Source organism: Ambystoma mexicanum, chromosome 7p, assembly GCF_040938575.1.
Source record: "Ambystoma mexicanum isolate Mex_15411 chromosome 7p, UKY_AmexF1_1, whole genome shotgun sequence".
NCBI lineage: Eukaryota > Metazoa > Chordata > Amphibia > Caudata > Ambystomatidae > Ambystoma > Ambystoma mexicanum.
The window spans coordinates 211,064,370-211,082,220 of NC_090939.1; the positions used below are offsets into that span (position 1 = coordinate 211,064,370).

The following is a 17,851-nucleotide window of genomic DNA, read 5'->3' on the forward strand; positions in this document are numbered from 1 at the left end:
TTCTGACAAATTCACCAGATCCGTCACACCTGTCTCAGGATTTCAACCTCTGCAGATTAATATGTCCCAGTCATCTGAAGCCCTAGAGATGTGCAGTTGTTGGGATTTTTCTCATGGTCTGCAACCTCTGCAGATTAATGTGCCCCAACATGTTTATGTTTATTGAATTTATATAGCGCTTTAAGCCAAAGCGCTTTGCAGTTTAACAACAGGTACAAAAGTGAGAGAAGCATAATTACAAACATGAAACAAGTCATTAGAACAATAAGTTGAACTTTTTAATAAAAGAGGGGGAGAGTGGGGGAAGGGGAAGGGAGAGGGGTTAGGTGATGGGGTTACAATGTCTGTTACGAGGTCGGGGAGGTGGGGGCAAGGGGGAGCGGAAGGGAAGGGAACATACTGAAGCACTGCAGACGTGCACTCTTTTTTTCAGGATTTTAACCTCTTCGGATTTTCAACGACAAGCAGACACTTGTCCAATTAGAAAAAACACAATGTGATCTGTATGTGTTGTGCATCCCTTGTTTCATAGACGTGGCAGAATATTGCAAATGTGCAGCTTAGATTTGGCCATCAGCATTTAATGTTATGGTACAGTATCATAATTACAAATTTCAGTATATTTTCTTTTCCAATATGCATTCTTAGTCCAGCGTCATCATTACAATATTGACCACTGATAGACAGGCACGGGTAGTATAGCTCAGTGGCATTGCACCCTTCTTGGAAGCAAGATGACGCAAAACAACACAGGTTTGAGTCGCGGGTCTGCACTTAGAAACCTCTCCGGCATTAAGCATGTTATAAATGACCAATTATACTGTATGTGGCGCCAACGTATACAAACAGCTTCCTCTTAAAAAGATAACTTTCTGTACCCTCCTCTCCCTGAAAAGGGTCTGATGTTTCTAACAGTTGAAAGAGTTACTTGGCTGGCTTGATAGGCAACAGTGCTTCATCCCACGCCAACGTAGGCCATATGTTAACTAGAATATATGAACGTTTAATTGCAGGCTTATTCAGATAAATTCCATAACGTTCATCAGCACCCAACGCACATTGTTCAAATCCTGAGTGCCAATCAGACCTTCTGGGTATTAATATCTGGTGTAGAATGGGCATTATTGGCTTTCAAAATTCGAACTGACATGACGGGTGCCTGCCGCTGTCCTCTGCTCCTCTGTTACCTCTTGCTCACCTTTCATTAGTGGCCAGAAGTCAGAAGTATACCTCCTCTCACCTGCCTCTGCATTCCACAAGCTGCAACAAAGTCAACAGGAGACCCACTTTGGCCTATGCCCTGGGCCCTGGCTTTTAGAAGTATCTCTGATGCCACTGGCTAGACTTAACCGACTAAAGTGCGAGGGAGGGAGTGATATAGGACATACATCTGCCAAAAAGCCCCATGACTTCTGTTGCATTGTGTGCCCTTGTTAAGTTGGCCCTTTTAACTTTTGGTCCTAAAATACAAAGTTCCCTTGTTACCCAACCCTGGGGTCTGGTACTAATATAATTATTGTCCCTGCACAGTTGAGCAATATTGAGTATATTGATTTTGGAGCCTTCCTAATGAGCCTTTCCTTTGCTTGGGCCCATAAATCGGGCACATAATAACTCATGTTTCCTGCTTTTCATGGCAATTCTGCTGATTATCCCCTGGATTCCATAGTAGACCTCCTGCAAGCCAATCAGGATGTGCAGAAGGCAGTCTATAATCTCTGACATAGACTTGTTTCTAGATGCATTACCATGTGTAGCAGTGTGTTGTGCAGTACATCTTCCTGGTCTGTTGTCCAGAATGTTTCCTTTCAAAATGTTTTTATTAAAGGCATTGATGGTTGTCAATTAATAGAGATTTCTGCAGGTATCCAGGGATTTAATAGCTGAGAAAAACAGTGTGGGGCACTCATTATCTTTTTAACACACTATCCAACACTTTCCCCAAATATTCTAGGACTGGAGTTTGTTTATATAATTGCGCCAGTTCTAAAATATTTTGGGAAGGGTATATAGTGGGTTCAAAAAAATATCGAGTAGCCCTCAATGTTTTTTTCCCAGTGATGAAATTACATATAACCATTTCTACATAAGAAAAGGTAACACAGAGTCTGAGGGGCTTCGTGGTGAAATGTTCTTATCAAGAGCATGCTGGTGCTGAATTAAAAATGTTGTTTATTTCCATCTAAGGTCCCCAAAAGCAACGCTGATGGTTCTAGAACCGATGATTTTTCACTTTCTGTGACTTTATTTTGCCATCTGAATACATTGAATATCAACTTTAAACACGACTACCCACTTAGCACAGGTGCCCATATGCTTGCTTGCATCACCCCTAACACAGTGAGCCCAGTTCTAGTCCAGGTAAGGGTGTGCAGGTACCATCAATGGTCATTGGCCTATGAAGTACCGCAGTTGAGCATCATTACTACAATGAACTTCAAACTCAACATGAAGCCAATATGGAGCCTTCTTGCCAACCTCAGCAACCTTAACCCCTGAAAAAAGACTTAATGAAAACCACAGTTTTATCCCCACTACTCCTTCCTGTGGGTGACCACCTTGCCATCTAATTCACCATGTTCAACTAAGTCACGCCACTCCCAAAATATATCCAGAATGCTCCAACATTGATCAGGCACTGAAAGGATATCAAACTGGAAGTGCTCATGGACAAACTAGAAACATCCCAACCTAAAACTCTGCCAAATGCCAGGAGGGAGCGCCAGATGAAGGAATACACAACACTGAAGCATGTATATCACAAGCACTTGATATACTGACCCCAAAGAACCCCAGCCATCACACACTGTTCGAGCTTTAGATGAAACGAAGCCAGCAGTCGTTCCACTCCATTCACACGCCCTGCCTTTCTTCTCGCAAGCTTAAAGGAAGACATCAGTGATCGTTCACTCATATCTTTCCAAGCAAAACAACAATACTTATGACATTCACACCAAAGAACTAAAAAATAATGTCAATGATTGATTGTAGCGGTCAGATCATTACTGCACACATGTCTCTGTTCCCCTGAAAGTCTGGGCTACAGGTGAGACACCACATGCATCAAATCTAGAGGAGTGCCACATCAAATCTCAGCTGCTTCCCGTCTTTATCTCATTGATTTGCAACCTCTGCTCCTGAAGAGTCCCCTGAGCTGCACAAGGTGCGAAACACATTGAAGATGGTCAGAGATCCCAGGGGGAAAAAAAACATCTGTTTGCTATCTTTAATATCTTTCTTTTTATTGGTATCTATAATACCATAATCTAGTCTATACTTCTTGCAAAGATGCACATTCCTTTCTTTTTTCTGTTTTTTAATACTTTCTTTTTGCATTTAGTAACATCAACAAGCAACAAAAACATAGAGTCTGATTCATCCCCCATCCCCTGCTCCCCTGAGAAGCACACAGAGCCAAACACTGCATAGGAATCACAGTTTTCAACATTTGAGGCGTAGGTTGACAGTCTCTGCTTTACACATTCCTTTCTACACAACCGTGCAATTAAAGAAGGGAAGTAACACTGGGTCAAACCTGCTCATAACATTCCTCTAAATACATGGAAGCAATAGAATTGTATGATTTGGCTGTAATGCACTGATGCACAGTTTTTAATGTGTTATTAATTTTTGCTAGGACAACCAAACAGGTGTTTTTCTCCAAACAAATGAAATACATTGAAACCATTCAGTGCATTAGGGCAAACTTGGTAAAAACAGGACAGCTACACACTAGATATGTGTTATTTATGTTTGGTCAACCCCAACACCAATCAGCTCAAGAAAGAAACCAGGTCACTCCAGCGAAACTGGAGAGAACCACTCAGCATCTGACAAAATGGACTACTATTGACACCTCTGAAGCGACAGAGCAGAAGCACAAACAAGCAAAAGAGCTCCCTACGCACACCTCATGGAGTCTGTGCCACACATCCGGACGGAAATGTTCAAACTTATAAAAGAATCAAAGAATTACCAATGCAGTATAGTGACCTGAAATGGTTGTGGCATCAGTGTGGTATATAATGCCTACTGTTGTGAAGATTTTCTTGCCAGAGAGATACTTGGCTGTGTATAAAGCTAGTGAGCTTATTCTGCTGCATGTACCACCCTATGCCTACTCCACTGATTGTGCCTGCCTACGACATTTGTTGGACAAGTCTACCTGCCCTTGCTAATTGTCGGACTAACTTATGGCCACCATAGCAACTAGTGCTGAATTAAGTACACCAAAAAGATTCTGCTGAACACTTTATTGGTGATCCTATACTATATCTACATAACAATGCCTCAAGTTAGGCACTTACCATGTCTGCTATCTGACAGAAACAACAGACTCCGAGCCAGATTACCCCATCTCTATGAACATAGAATTAATAGCAGCATGAGTCTAAATCCCCACCTCAATTACAATACCACTGCCCCACGCCATGAATTAACATCCAGATCTGACCACGAGCCACTTTCCAACATACCGAACCCTGCTGACCACCGGCCTCTGAAATCTGACGTTAGAACTAGTCAATCCAGATCGAGCACCACTGGACTTCAAGAGCCCAAATAAACAACTACTATCACTGGAGCTCTTTTCAATGCAAGATCTCTAGTGGCAGATGCCACTTAAATAGCAGACCTCCTATCCTACGATAATTTGGACATCATAGCTGTCAACGAATCATGGCTGCACGATGCAGCAGGCCCTGCCCTCATGCTAGCAATATCTGAGAATGATCATATACTCAGAGTGGACAGACCCAATGCTAGAGGGGACGGTTTAGCCATTATTGCTAAAACCAACCTTGCCATATGACTTCTGACTCCTCCACCACTGAAGTCATGTGAAATGCTCGTGGCCAAACTACCTATATCCAGTTGCCGCACCTTAACCATCTACTTGCTATATAGACCACCAGGGCCTATTGGCACCTTTGAGGAGGACCTATCCAGTCTCCTGGCCAACAATACTAAAGATTCCTTGCAGATATTAATGCTGGGTAGCTTCGACTTGGGATTTAACGACACAGAGGACAAATATGCACAGTCAATAGCGACCATCCGGACAGATTAAGGACCTACCCAAAAAGTCCCTGCCTCTACTCATGTCAAAGGAAGGACCCTTGACTGGGTAGCTGACCTGAATTGCATGACTTCCATCAACAAAATAACCCTGCAACTGTGCACTGACCACCACTTGATTGACTTCTCTATAACTATTGACAAACAAACTCCCAAATTCCTAGTTATGGCACCACCACGTCCCACCAGATGCAAAAAAATATCACACCAGACAAACTACTACCTCATCTCCTGCCATCCCTCAACTCTCTACCAAGCAACTCTGACCCCAACCTCCTCGTTGAGGCTTTTAACAACACCATGACTAAGACCTTAGATATCATTGCGCCAGTAAAATTGCACAAAAGTAAACAGAAGGCTCACCTTAATGCCTGGTTTACACCCCACCTCAAAGAGCTGAGACTTCAGAAAAGAAAACTACAATCCTTATGGCGACACAGCCCCTCTGACGAAAACAAAATACAACTAATTCTCTTTGCAAACAACTAGAAAAAAGAAATAATTCATACCAAAAAAGACCTTTTCAATGAAAGAATATCCAGGGCCAGTTCCAATACTAAGGAACTCTTTGTGATCCTCCGGGAATTGGAATCCCCTATTTCCCCTGTAGATAATGCACCTAAGGACAAACAATGGTGCACCAGCATTCAGAATGCCCTGTCCAACAAAGTAACTTCACTCCAAATCAAAATTGCTAACACAAACACCTCCTTACACTCCACTGAGACACAACCCACTACCCCTACTGAAGGCACCAGCACCACAGTTCCATTCAGATTCACTAAAGTCTCCATCCAGCAAACTGATTTCATCTCTGAAGCCATCTAATTGTCAGGGCGACAACTGCCCTGCACAAATAATTAAAGATGCAGCGAGAGACCTAGCACCCTTCATCTCAAAGCTCAATAATGCATCCTTTAAGACCAACAATGTCCCAAGTAACCTAAAAGAGTCCTGGGTTCTACCTCTGCTTAAGAAACAGACCCTAGATCCTTCCATCCCTACAAATTACAGACCTATCATCACGGTACCCTTTCTCCTTAAAATAATTGAGAGAGTAGCATATTTGCCAATTTAGAAGTACCTTGAAGCAAACCACCTAATTGGATCCCGCCAATCCGGATTCAGGCCACAACATGGCACGGAAACCGCATTTATCGACCTAAAAACCCAAATTGATGAGCTTAAGGACAAAGGCAAAATGGCCATGCTACACCTCCTCGATTTGTCGGCGGCCTTCGATTTGGTGGACCACGCAGTCTTGTGTAAACACCTTGCATCAGCAGCCCACTTCTCGAGTGATGCAATAGCCTGGGTCCAGTCCTTCTTAGAAAATAGAACGATGAGGGTCTTTTCCCCCTTTCCCCTTCGGCATCAGCAGACCCAATCCAGACCAGTTATTACACGGCGTTCCACAAGGATCATGTTTCTCGCCCACTATGTATAATATATTTACCAAGCCCCAATTCGACAAATTGGACAGACTGGGTGTCCCCGACACGAATTACGCAGATGACACCCAGATCCTCATTCCCCTTTCAGGCAATTTTGATAAGGACATGGCCTTGGTAAATGAAATATACCTCCTCATTCAGGCATGGATGGCATCCCATGGCCTCTGCCTGAATGACGATAAAACAGAGATCCTGATTCTTGGCTCTGATGCCAACCTGAAAAAAACTGAACTCCAACTATTCCACATTCAATATAGACAGCAATACAATCAAAATAGTTAAAGAGGTTAAAAACGCAAGTTTTCTACCTTGGTTCCACCTTAACTCTAAGGAAACAGGGCAACTCCATAGCATCCTCTACCGCTTAAACCTGCAAGCTCATAGGGCCTGCAGACCATTTCTAACTAAAGCCAGCTGCATTACCTTCGCCAATGCCTTAATATTGTCAAAATTAGATTAGTGCAATGTCCTATACCTAGGAGCTAACAAATACATACTCAAAAATACAAACACTACAAAACAATGCCCTCAGAACTGCCCTAAACATACCTAACAGATAACACATCTCCAACATCAGAAGAGATCACCATTGGCAAAGATAAATGACAGGATCCTACTCCAAACAGTCTCACTCACATTCAAATACCTTAACAATTCAGCACCGCCATACCTTACAGAGAGAATGGTCAGGAGAATTTCGACCCGCCCTTCCAGAGTGGCCAACTCCCACTGCCTAGAGATACCTATATTTAAGTTAACAAAAGCTGGAGGTAGTAGCTTTCCAGTGAAAAACCCCTAGCCCTCAGAGCCGACCAGTCTTACTTCAGCTTTAGGCGCAATACTCAAAGCTGGCTGCAAGCTAATGACATTTGATCCCTGGAGACTCTGCATATATACCTATGTACCTGCCTTTGTATGTTACCTACTGTACCATAGCACTGTACTCAACTGCATTGCACTTGTCCCCTTTACTGTGTTTATTCCATTGTGTAACTAAGCATTAAGTATCCTTGTACCTGATGCGCCCAGCTATCTAAGGGTTTAGCACGCATTACCAAATAAACAAACAAGCAAACAAACAAGCAAATGACAGTGGAGAAGCACTGAATAGAGACAAACATAGGTGCATAAGGGTTTAAAGGTTAGGGTTAGGAAAGCCATGTAGCACTAGAGTGTAAGTGTAGGCAATGGACCAAAGGCAGTGCCCGTTTACCAGGAGAAAGGGCATCAGAGACAATGGTCCACGTCAGCCCCTATACAAGCTCAAGGTCATAGGAGCAATACCCATCCGGTGGTTAGATACACCTGTGTGAAGAGTTGAGCCTTAAGCCTCATTCCACATGGACCTGACAGGCAACATATACATGGTCCATTTTAGGTCACAATCAAATAAACCCCTGTGCAGTAACCCCAGGATCTAGTCTTTCATCACTTCAGATCAACGTATACCTGACCCCACTTTAGAATTCTGTTGCATCAGAAGTATGGCATTCATATTGTTAGTATTATACATGTTAGGCTATGCTAACAGCGTCTATCTCCACCTCCAAGAATAGTTACTGGACCGACTATGAGTCAAAACTTCTAGAACTAGCCTCCTGCTGAGACTCCAAAGGTGGGCACATACAACCCCTGCCCTCTAAATGCTCCACTGCTCACGGTCAAAAATAATATAACCTTCAAAGCCGTCTGCCTTGTCCATCGTGCCTTCCTTGACAGGAGGCCAGAATATGCCAAATGGAAATTATCCGCCTACAAGCTGACCAGAACACTTTGCCCCAGCAACTCTGCCTTGGTAGCTGTACCAAGTTTCAAGAGGAAACATCACAGCGGAAGTGTCGTTTTATTTCCAGTGTCCATGCCTTTAAACCGAATCCTGAAGTATCTGCACAGAGAGGTGGACCACCCAGACTTAAGAAAATCCCTCAAAACCTAGGCATTCAAAGACTACAACTGGCATACATGCATGGCACCCTTTGGACCACTGATAGAGGGCCTTACAGGAAAAAAGGGGAGAGAGTGGCTTCCCTATTTTGGAACTGATGGACCACAGGGAAAACTTCCCCCCTTGGAGGAACCCGTGGGGTTGGTAATTGCTGCACACTAACATATACTGAAGGGGAAGAGATATGGGCAGCACTGAGTGTGAACACTGGGAGTAGAAAAGGTACTGCCACTGAATAGCCCGTTGAGGACACACTCTTCTGCACACAACATAGGAGTGCTAAGTGGAGCACACCAAACAGATGTAAGGGAGACTGGCCATAATTAATAAAGACAGAGGGGGGAAGATATGGTATTACCACTAACCAACCCTACTAAAACACTCATCCTTCTGCATACACCTCTCAAACTCTGAACTAAAAACAATCATACCTCTACAGCACAACAAACAGCACGCACTTCACTACACCACAACAACAAAACAAGCCACACATAGTCTCGCATAACATCAAATGGCGGCTACCAACTGAAAAACATACCTATGCTCAGCGAACAGTGTCAACGGAGCTGAAGCTGACAACAGCACATCACAGCTCTCTTGCTCTTTCCTCCCGCTCAGTCCTATAAACTTACCCCTCCTCTTCCCTAGCTTTACAGATCCACCAGAGCACCAAGGAACCATGCAAGTGGTGACAGCGTGGGGTATAAGAACCTTTAGCATAACTTAACAACCAACTGCCACCCCAAACTCAGACATCAAGAAATAATCAGACACACCAAAGGAAAATGGCAGCAGACATTCTACATCATAAACAAGTATTGGAGACCTGAATTCAAAAGATCTTCAAGAGCAAAGACGACCAGAACATCAACCACATTAACCAGGTTGAAAGAGAGACAGGACCCTTTGGGTTGATTTCAATAAATCACATAAGTAGCACCAGTGCACACCACGGCAAACAAGAAATGTGGGAAATCAGACTTTGTTGTTTTAGTTTCCTCTGCTATTGCCATAAGACAAAACCTGGAATAGTAAATACTTGGCATCTCTAAGGAAACCATCATAACACAATCAGTTTATCCAATGTCTGGAACAGAAACAGTTCAGTCTAGCATGTACCTCCACAGATGCACGTCTTCACTAACAGCAAAACTGCTATAACCATTTCCTTCCTAATATTAAATACATCTTGACAGAGCAATGTCAACAATGTAATGTTTAATTCTTTTGGATATCCCTATGCCAGCTGCTAATCAGTACAGTCATGTGATAGACATTGAATTCTCCCCTACATATAAAAAATAAAAATAGCATGTGTCACTACCACAAACCATACCAATATTCAGCACCCATGCAATTCAAGAATACACACATCAACACCACAGATTTTGTATTTGCCTCCAAACCTACCATGCTACTGCCCGAACTCCGCCTATTTTCACACTCAACAATACTGTTGCATCATTCAGGTATGCAATTGGAATACCTAACTGAAGCTCAACACAGCAAAGACAATAGTTCATCCCAAGCAGTCTCCCAAAATGCCTTGATACTTTGTAAGAACCTACGTTTAGGTATTATGTCATCTCCTTGCCTTCTCCAATTCTTAATGGACCTGAAGATCCTTTTGTTTAATGATATACATCAACTAGATACATTTATGTGGCAGGGATTCCACCCACAACAATGAAACTATTCTGGTAAAATGATAAAAAGCACACTACCTTCTCCAGATTATTTCTAAATCCCCCAAACCACTCACTCTGTGGGGCAAGTGGCTTTGGTAAACATAGGCCAGAAATTCTCAATCAGAAATGGAGATTGTTTGAGAAATTAATGTCTGACCAGGGTCATGGTCTGGTCCAGATTAGACTAGTCCTGAAACCTTGTAGTATAGATATTTTATTTCCCCAAATCCTGTTGGCACTGGCTCTCACATCCAGCAGGCAGGATCCCACCATCGAACATGTTCCATGGTCCAGTTGAAACAACAACCTCCTCAATCCATCCTTCCATAAATAGTACTAGCCGCCACCAACAACCAATGGATATATAACGGGAGCATACCAAATATTAACAAATACATCATATATAGATTCTTCCTCATTTTCCAACCTTTCTCCGCCCCTCTCAATTACATCCCACTCCATCCAAATAAGCTAATTATCTAACTTAATATACGCCCCACCCATCTAAACCAATTCGAGCAAACTTACACTTCCATCGGTACAGCACTTCCTTGTCTTTGCAATCTCTACAGCCTTAGAGGCACTTGCCAGCACTACAACCACCGCCCTGACTAAATACATCCATACCCATTGCATTGCAAATCTTTCTTCTACTAAAATATAAAAGAGACTTAGTATTAGCCAGACTCTCTGAACAGAAAAATTCAAAATAAAAAGCAAAATTACCTGACGCCGTTGTTCTCATGTTCCAACACAAAGATGCACATTTTTATTCCTGGCATTTATTTCTCGAAAAAACTCATCAAAATTGTATTTTTATTTTTGGGGAGGCTCCCCCCAAACACTGCCCCTATGAATGTCACTATTCCCTACGCCCACAACTCTTATATATTCTTGCCCACAACCCCATATATTTTTCGATTCGTTTTTTCGAGGAAATAAATCAGAAAAAACCCTTGAAAAATAACTGTCGATTAATAAAAATGATACCCTGGTACACTCCGTTCCCTTCTCCCAATTTCAGAGCAACAAAGCCCAGCTACATACAGAACTGAAAACATTTCACACCCACCCTGTTCTCATAAAATCTATTTCTCTCCCCACAAAATCCACCCTTCCTCATCCCTATAACTATAATTGTTCTTTTATAACACGCTTTTAATACCCAAGACCAGGTTCTAAGCGGGAGACCGAGATTCAAACCTGTGTTGCTATGCATTGTCTTGCTTCCAAGACAAACGCTTTGCCCCTGAGCTATCCACCCAGCCCCTATGTTCTAGCCTTTCCCTAAAACCAATAAAAAACGGAGAAAAATTAGGAAAATGTCTTTTCAATCAAAACAAGAAAATCAGAAATGTCTAATCGATCCGCAGTCGATTTCTTCAACTTCTACTCCCTCCCTTGCAAATTTCCCATTTCACTGCCTTTCATTTCCAGTCTAATCACTTGTACTGGAAACAAATGCACGGTTCACTTCTGAATGTTTTAATACAAAAGATAAATACCTCAACGATAGTCAACAAACATGTTTCTTTATCATTTTATAAGAAGGTGCATTAACAATGCATTAATGAATGTACATTTAATTTAATATACAACAAAGATACAATTGCCACCTTTAGTAAGCAGTAACTCATTACTCATTATTGTGTAACATAGGCATCACTACTTGCTGCGTGCCATTCTCTACATCATAAGTGATTCACAGGATGTTCACCAGAGTTAAAGAGGACATCCTAAAGGATTGCACCATGTTCAAACTGCTGGGAAACCCCAAGGACTCAGTTCCATGTGTGCTATGTGTAGATCTGTATGGAATTAGTGTCACTAGCATGCTTCACAGTTGTGACACATACGCTATTTAACAGACACAGTGGCCCTCATTACGACCCTGGCGTTGGACCATGGTGCTAATAGCACCATGGTCCATGTCGGTAACTTACCGACTCCGCCATGGCGGAATGAGGAATTACCGCCCCATTCCGAGGTTGGCGGGGCGGTAATTCCCCATGCCGCCATGGCCTTTCCCCATTCCCATTTTTGCCCCATAGGGCTCAATGGGAATGGGGAAGGCGCTACGTACGGTGCCGCAAATTGTGCCACCGTACTTAGCACCAAGGTCCCTTTGCGGGTTGGTTTTTAACGCCTGCAAAATGCAGGCGTTAAAATCTCCAACCCGCAAAGGGACCTCGTAATCAGGCGTTAAGGGGTTGACAGCGCCGCCACCTTTTACGGCGCCATTAACCCCTTAATGCCAGGGTTGTAATGAGGGCCAGTATAAGGGGATCATTGGGGTTCTCAATAGTTTGAAGTACTCACAGCCTAGTGAGAACCCCGCTTTACCTTACTGTATTTTGTATACTGCACACTATTGAAGCACCCATTCTGTGTAGACTGACCACAGAGCATGTCATGATGAATATGTTAAACAATAATTAGTAATTAGTTATGCATTTCTCATTTAATGGTGCACCTTTGTTTCATTAGAAACTCATTAGTAAATGGCCCTTACGCATTTCTGTTGCACACTAATTATGCATTAATTAATGTACTGTTAGTGCACCTTATCATAAAGTTAGACCCAAGTTTCTGCCTCACTTGCCTCTTCCTGGGAAGAGATTAAAAAATCCTTCCAAAAGCAGCAAATGTGTTATTGGCAGGGATGAAGATGCCCATTCTAAAGAGCGTTTGTTTACCCCACCCCCTTCTATCCCCCCCACCCCAAGAGTGATACTCAGCCCTGATCTTTTTCTATCTTGCAATAATATGTATTTATATGTTGGGTGTTATGTAGTGCAAAGCTGTGAAACAATGGACCGATGTACGACAAGGGGACATTGTATTAGGTTACAATATAATACATACAATCAGACAGATAGACTTTTAAGCATGGGTTGCAGATGTTACAGGCCATGGGCAGAAAGGCAGACCTGGTCTTGATCAATTTGTTGGTGGAGATGCAGCTGTGCTCCCCTTGAAGCACAACCTCCATTTCACACAGGCTAGTCTCTCACATTTGTGTAATTGACAGTGTTTACAGTTTGCTTATCTTACATATATGTTTACATTGTTTGCATGTAATGGCATTTCTTCTACAACAATAGCAAGAAAATAACATTGTTAGTTTTACCAGGAATTGTTTCAAACATAGTGGAAAGAATGGGTGGAGCGAGCTCCGGCCCGCCACACGGGAAGTAATATTAAGAAACAGGAAATGCAGGCCTCTGTGATATTATGCCTCGTGGTACACAGGCCACATTGGTGATACCTCTTACGTCAGAGATCATCACATCGATGGCTTAGTGCTTCCAATCATTTTGGACATTGGGAGCGCAGGGATTGTTCCAGCCAATAAGAGATGGAACCTGGTCAAAATGCTCAGCCACTTTGATTGGCTAAAACACTGGAAAGGCTGCATCCCTGCTCTGCCTCTACAGCTGCATAGAAAAAAGCACAAGGTGTGCCTCTGGGTATTAGCATGATTGACCTAAAAACATTTGACCTAAAACATTTGATCGAATGTGTTTGACCTTTTTTTCAGTCAAAATGAATCACATATATACATATATGGGGGTTGGTAAGGATTTACATTAGGTTGAGGGAAAGTGTGGGGGCCGCAGGGGTCTCCCCCCACATTTTACACCAAAAAAGGTCAAATAATTTAGATCAAATATGATTAGGTCAAATGTTTTAGGTCAAATAGACCCAAACCGCTCCCTGCAATCAGTTCTAGTCACAGGATTTAAATAGATCACTGTATGATTCTGTCTGCGAGAGACTTGTTCTTCCCACTCCCAGCTGGAAAATTGGATCATTTGCAATTAACAGGTTGTTTGTTTGTTAAGCCCTCTATGCTGATGCAGTGCTAAACTTTGACAAAATGCTGACATTGACATGCATAGCTGCCATCAAACTGTTCTCATTTCTGCTTTCTTTTTCCACTTGTAGGCAGTGGACAGATTCAACTCTGGCAATTCTTGTTGGAGCTCCTCTCTGACAGCGCAAATTCAAACTGCATCACCTGGGAAGGTACCAACGGAGAGTTCAAGATGACAGACCCAGATGAAGTAGCCCGGCGCTGGGGCGAAAGGAAAAGCAAGCCCAACATGAACTACGATAAGCTCAGCCGTGCCCTTCGCTACTACTATGACAAAAACATAATGACTAAAGTCCACGGAAAGCGGTATGCTTACAAGTTTGACTTCCACGGGATCGCTCAGGCCCTCCAGCCCCATCCTCCAGAGTCGTCCATGTACAAATACCCATCAGACCTACCGTACATGGGGTCATACCACGCACACCCTCAGAAGATGAACTTTGTAGCTCCTCATCCTCAAGCATTACCCGTGACCTCCTCCAGCTTCTTTGCAGCCCCCAATCCATACTGGAATTCTCCCCCTGGAGGCATCTACCCAAATACCAGGCTTCCCGCCAGCCATATGCCTTCTCACCTTGGCACCTACTACTAAATGACAATGTCTATATGAAATATGGACTCCAATGAATTGCAAAGGACTTAAACTAGAAGTGCCTTATGGGACGCGCAACATTCTCTTTGTCAAGAGAAGCCAAATTGACTTTTTGAAGTATAGAGGTAGGCGGAAAGTGTGACTGATGTGTCCAGGTGCGAAACACACACGCTGAGACACCAAATAAAGAAAGGTGCAAGCCCAAGCTTGAAGCTGGAATGAAAACCTGAACGTATACGTGGCCTTAAAAAGTGAATAAGCTTGTACGTCCAGATCGATATGCCACCGTGGCACAAAAAAAGACTATATTACAGGGCGAAACATCACGAGTTTTCTAACACAGTATATGCATATCTTTTAAGTAACTACCTGTATTTAAAACATAGGAGCATATCAAATATATTGCTTTCGTATGGAAGCTGATGTGGATTATGAAAAGGCATTATTTTGGTTTCAGAGAAAATGCATTCCATTTGGTGGAGGTAAATTTGCTATTTCAAACTGTGAAGAGTGCCCACATATTTTGATGATGTTAGAGGAATCACGAGCCATAGATTGTGGTAGAGGTGGGAAAGTGCAGAAGGGTTAGAGGATGATGAGAGAAGGCCCAGGGCCTTCATCTGAGGAAGGAAGCAAGAGGGCTGAATATGGACAGTGAACTCTGGATGTTAAGAGAGTCTGAGGACATGTTGACGTTGGGACTATGAACGAGAACCTGTGTGGACATTCGGAATGATGTGGTCAGTATTATGCAACACCATTATCAGTATTAGTGATGAAAGTATCCAGCTTTTGGAGAAGCCCAAGAAGGGAATTATATGAAACAGATTAAAAAAAACAGCATCTCGTAAATGTTTGTAAAACTGGAATTGTCTAATATTTAAACTGGGACCAGTCAAGACCTCATCATAAATTTGGGGGAGTTCAATGTTTCATGGTTGAAGGTCAAGGGTCACCTCTCCCCCTAGTTCCAAAGCCTAAAATCATTCCAAATGAGGTTTTGTTAAACAGGTGCCTGTTTTATTTTTCTCTTTATTTTTTGATTCGCGAACGCTGTGCGTTTGTCAGAATGAGTATACAAGGCAATGATATTTTTTCTTTTTTATATAAATATATAACTTATGCATTTATACACTACGAGTTGATCTCGGCCAACCAAAGACACAAGAAAGGGAAAATTGTGGCCTTGAAATTGAACTCTGTATGCTTATTGTTTACAATATGAACTATTAGTACTTAGAATGCAGATTGTATGTAATAAAATAAGCTTGGCCTAGCATGGCATAAGAGATTTAGACTGTCATCTGCATTTTGAATCTTTTAGTCACCAAGATGCCTGATTAAACTTCTTTAAAATATGGTTTACTTTGGACTTATGTGTGCACTGTTCTAACTCAATGAAACAATATATTACAGCAGGGTACATGGCAGAGCCATTCCAGAGTCAAACAGGCTGCATCATGACCAACATTGTGATGTCACAAGGAATGTTCCACACTAGACAATGGCATAGAAGGACAGACCATGGCAGATGCATCATGCTTTGGTTGAATTTCTTTCAAGAGTAGGCCTGGGAAAAGCTCTGGGTGACTTGAATCATGAACCTCCGACCTTGTATCTAATTTGAAGTTTTCAGATATTCATGGCTTTCCAGATGTCCATGTACAGAGTTATGGAAGTCAATGGCAAGTACTGACAAAGAGACCATTAATATGAAGTGGAAATTGTGGTATCCGATCGATATCCGATATATGAGCCTTCTTACTTAGGAAAAGTAACAAAAACATAGTAATCCAACATATATTTTAAGCACCCTTTATTCAATCATAAACGTAAACATTACAACATACCTAAACAAGCTCGAATTATTTTTTATTTACACTGTTCATTCAAAAAATCACTAAAACAGATTTAAACAAAGGGATACTTTCTGACAAAGGTCTACTACAATTTTAAAATTAATTTAAAAAAAAGAATAAAAACCTTTATTACTTTAACTGTTATTTGAATAACTCCTGCAACAGCTGTAACTGTTGTCTTTATTTTGAACTGCATTGTATTTATAAATTGGTCAACATCATTGGGAATCGTACAAAAATGTCGACCTGGGAACTGCGACAGCCGAAAATGCCAACTTTTTTTTTCTTTTTAATCCCTCCCTTACACCATATATATATATATATATATATATATTTTGGTGTTGTTTTTCATTTCTGTCCTGGACATTCAATATATTAAAGAAGACTTTTTGGCTGACTTAAATGGTGTGCTGCTTCTGTGTTTTGCCGCGATTTTTGCACGCAAGACCGCTTCCTGGAGCGCCTTCCAATTCCCCTGCACCAAGGTACAGGGATCACTACATATATATATATATGGGGGTTAAGTGTATAATATTAATATTGGTGGGCTGCGGGGGGTCTCCCCCGCATATATATGTGTTGTAAAGGGTTAAAAAAACAAATCGCCATTTTCGGCCGTCTCAGTGATCACATACGATCCACATCATTGTAGTAGCTAGCTTAGCGTGTGATGACATTGTGAAGGTTTCTAACGAATGCCATCACACGCATATATACGGTTGGGAGACCATGGTGGACTCTGCTGGTGTTTGCAGCAGGGCTCACTATATTGATGAATAAACTTTCAATTATTTGATAAACCATGTAATTACTACATACATGGCAATGAGGTGGAGGAGTAACCCCAAGCGCGCAGGGCGAACTGGCTTCCAATATGTCATGCAATTGACTGCAAGGTTGGTGGTCAGCTTCGCTAACACGAAGGGCGGCGGCAGATGGTCGTTTGGCAGCAAAGGGATAGACTGGTCACAATGAAGAGGAAAGGGTGGCCGCAGCATGGTAAAGCTAACCACAGTATGGAGTGACAAACCTCAATCAGTCATGTCGTCCGATACGAGAGGGGGCAAGTGCAGCCGTGAGGGACAAGGAGGCCCATTACGCAGTTCCATTTGTGCCACAAGGCACACTATATAACTCATTCTGATGCATATGTATGTCTGTATATATCACGTAGGAGGTGGTGGCTAAATTACAACCTGGCGACTTAACTATACCAGACCATAAGCAGAGTGGGAGAGCTGTACCTGGGATTGGATAACTCATCATATGTACAGGAAAATGTTGCTGCAGGGATATTGCCTGCCTGATCGTCTGAGTCATGTGATGTGGTGGCCATCTTGGAGACAGCCAACTTTCACTT

At 42.3% G+C, this 17,851-nt stretch overlaps 1 protein-coding gene across 7 annotated transcripts in view; it reads left to right on the top strand.

Annotated features, from left to right (window-relative positions):
- Window positions 1–15,997, top strand: part of ERG (ETS transcription factor ERG) — a 1,195,114-nt gene extending 1,179,117 nt beyond the window's left edge. For 4 of the 7 annotated variants that reach the window (XM_069636075.1, XM_069636070.1, XM_069636072.1 and 1 more), the window contains one exon: window positions 14,112–14,779. In XM_069636075.1, the coding sequence (XP_069492176.1) occupies window positions 14,112–14,632 (521 nt within the window). In that variant the 3' untranslated portion in view covers window positions 14,633–14,779. Of the gene's footprint in view, window positions 1–14,111 lie in introns of all 7 variants that reach the window. The other 3 variants (XM_069636074.1, XM_069636076.1, XM_069636073.1) reach the window with 1 other exon arrangement.
- Window positions 15,998–17,851: the final 1,854 nt, after the last annotated feature.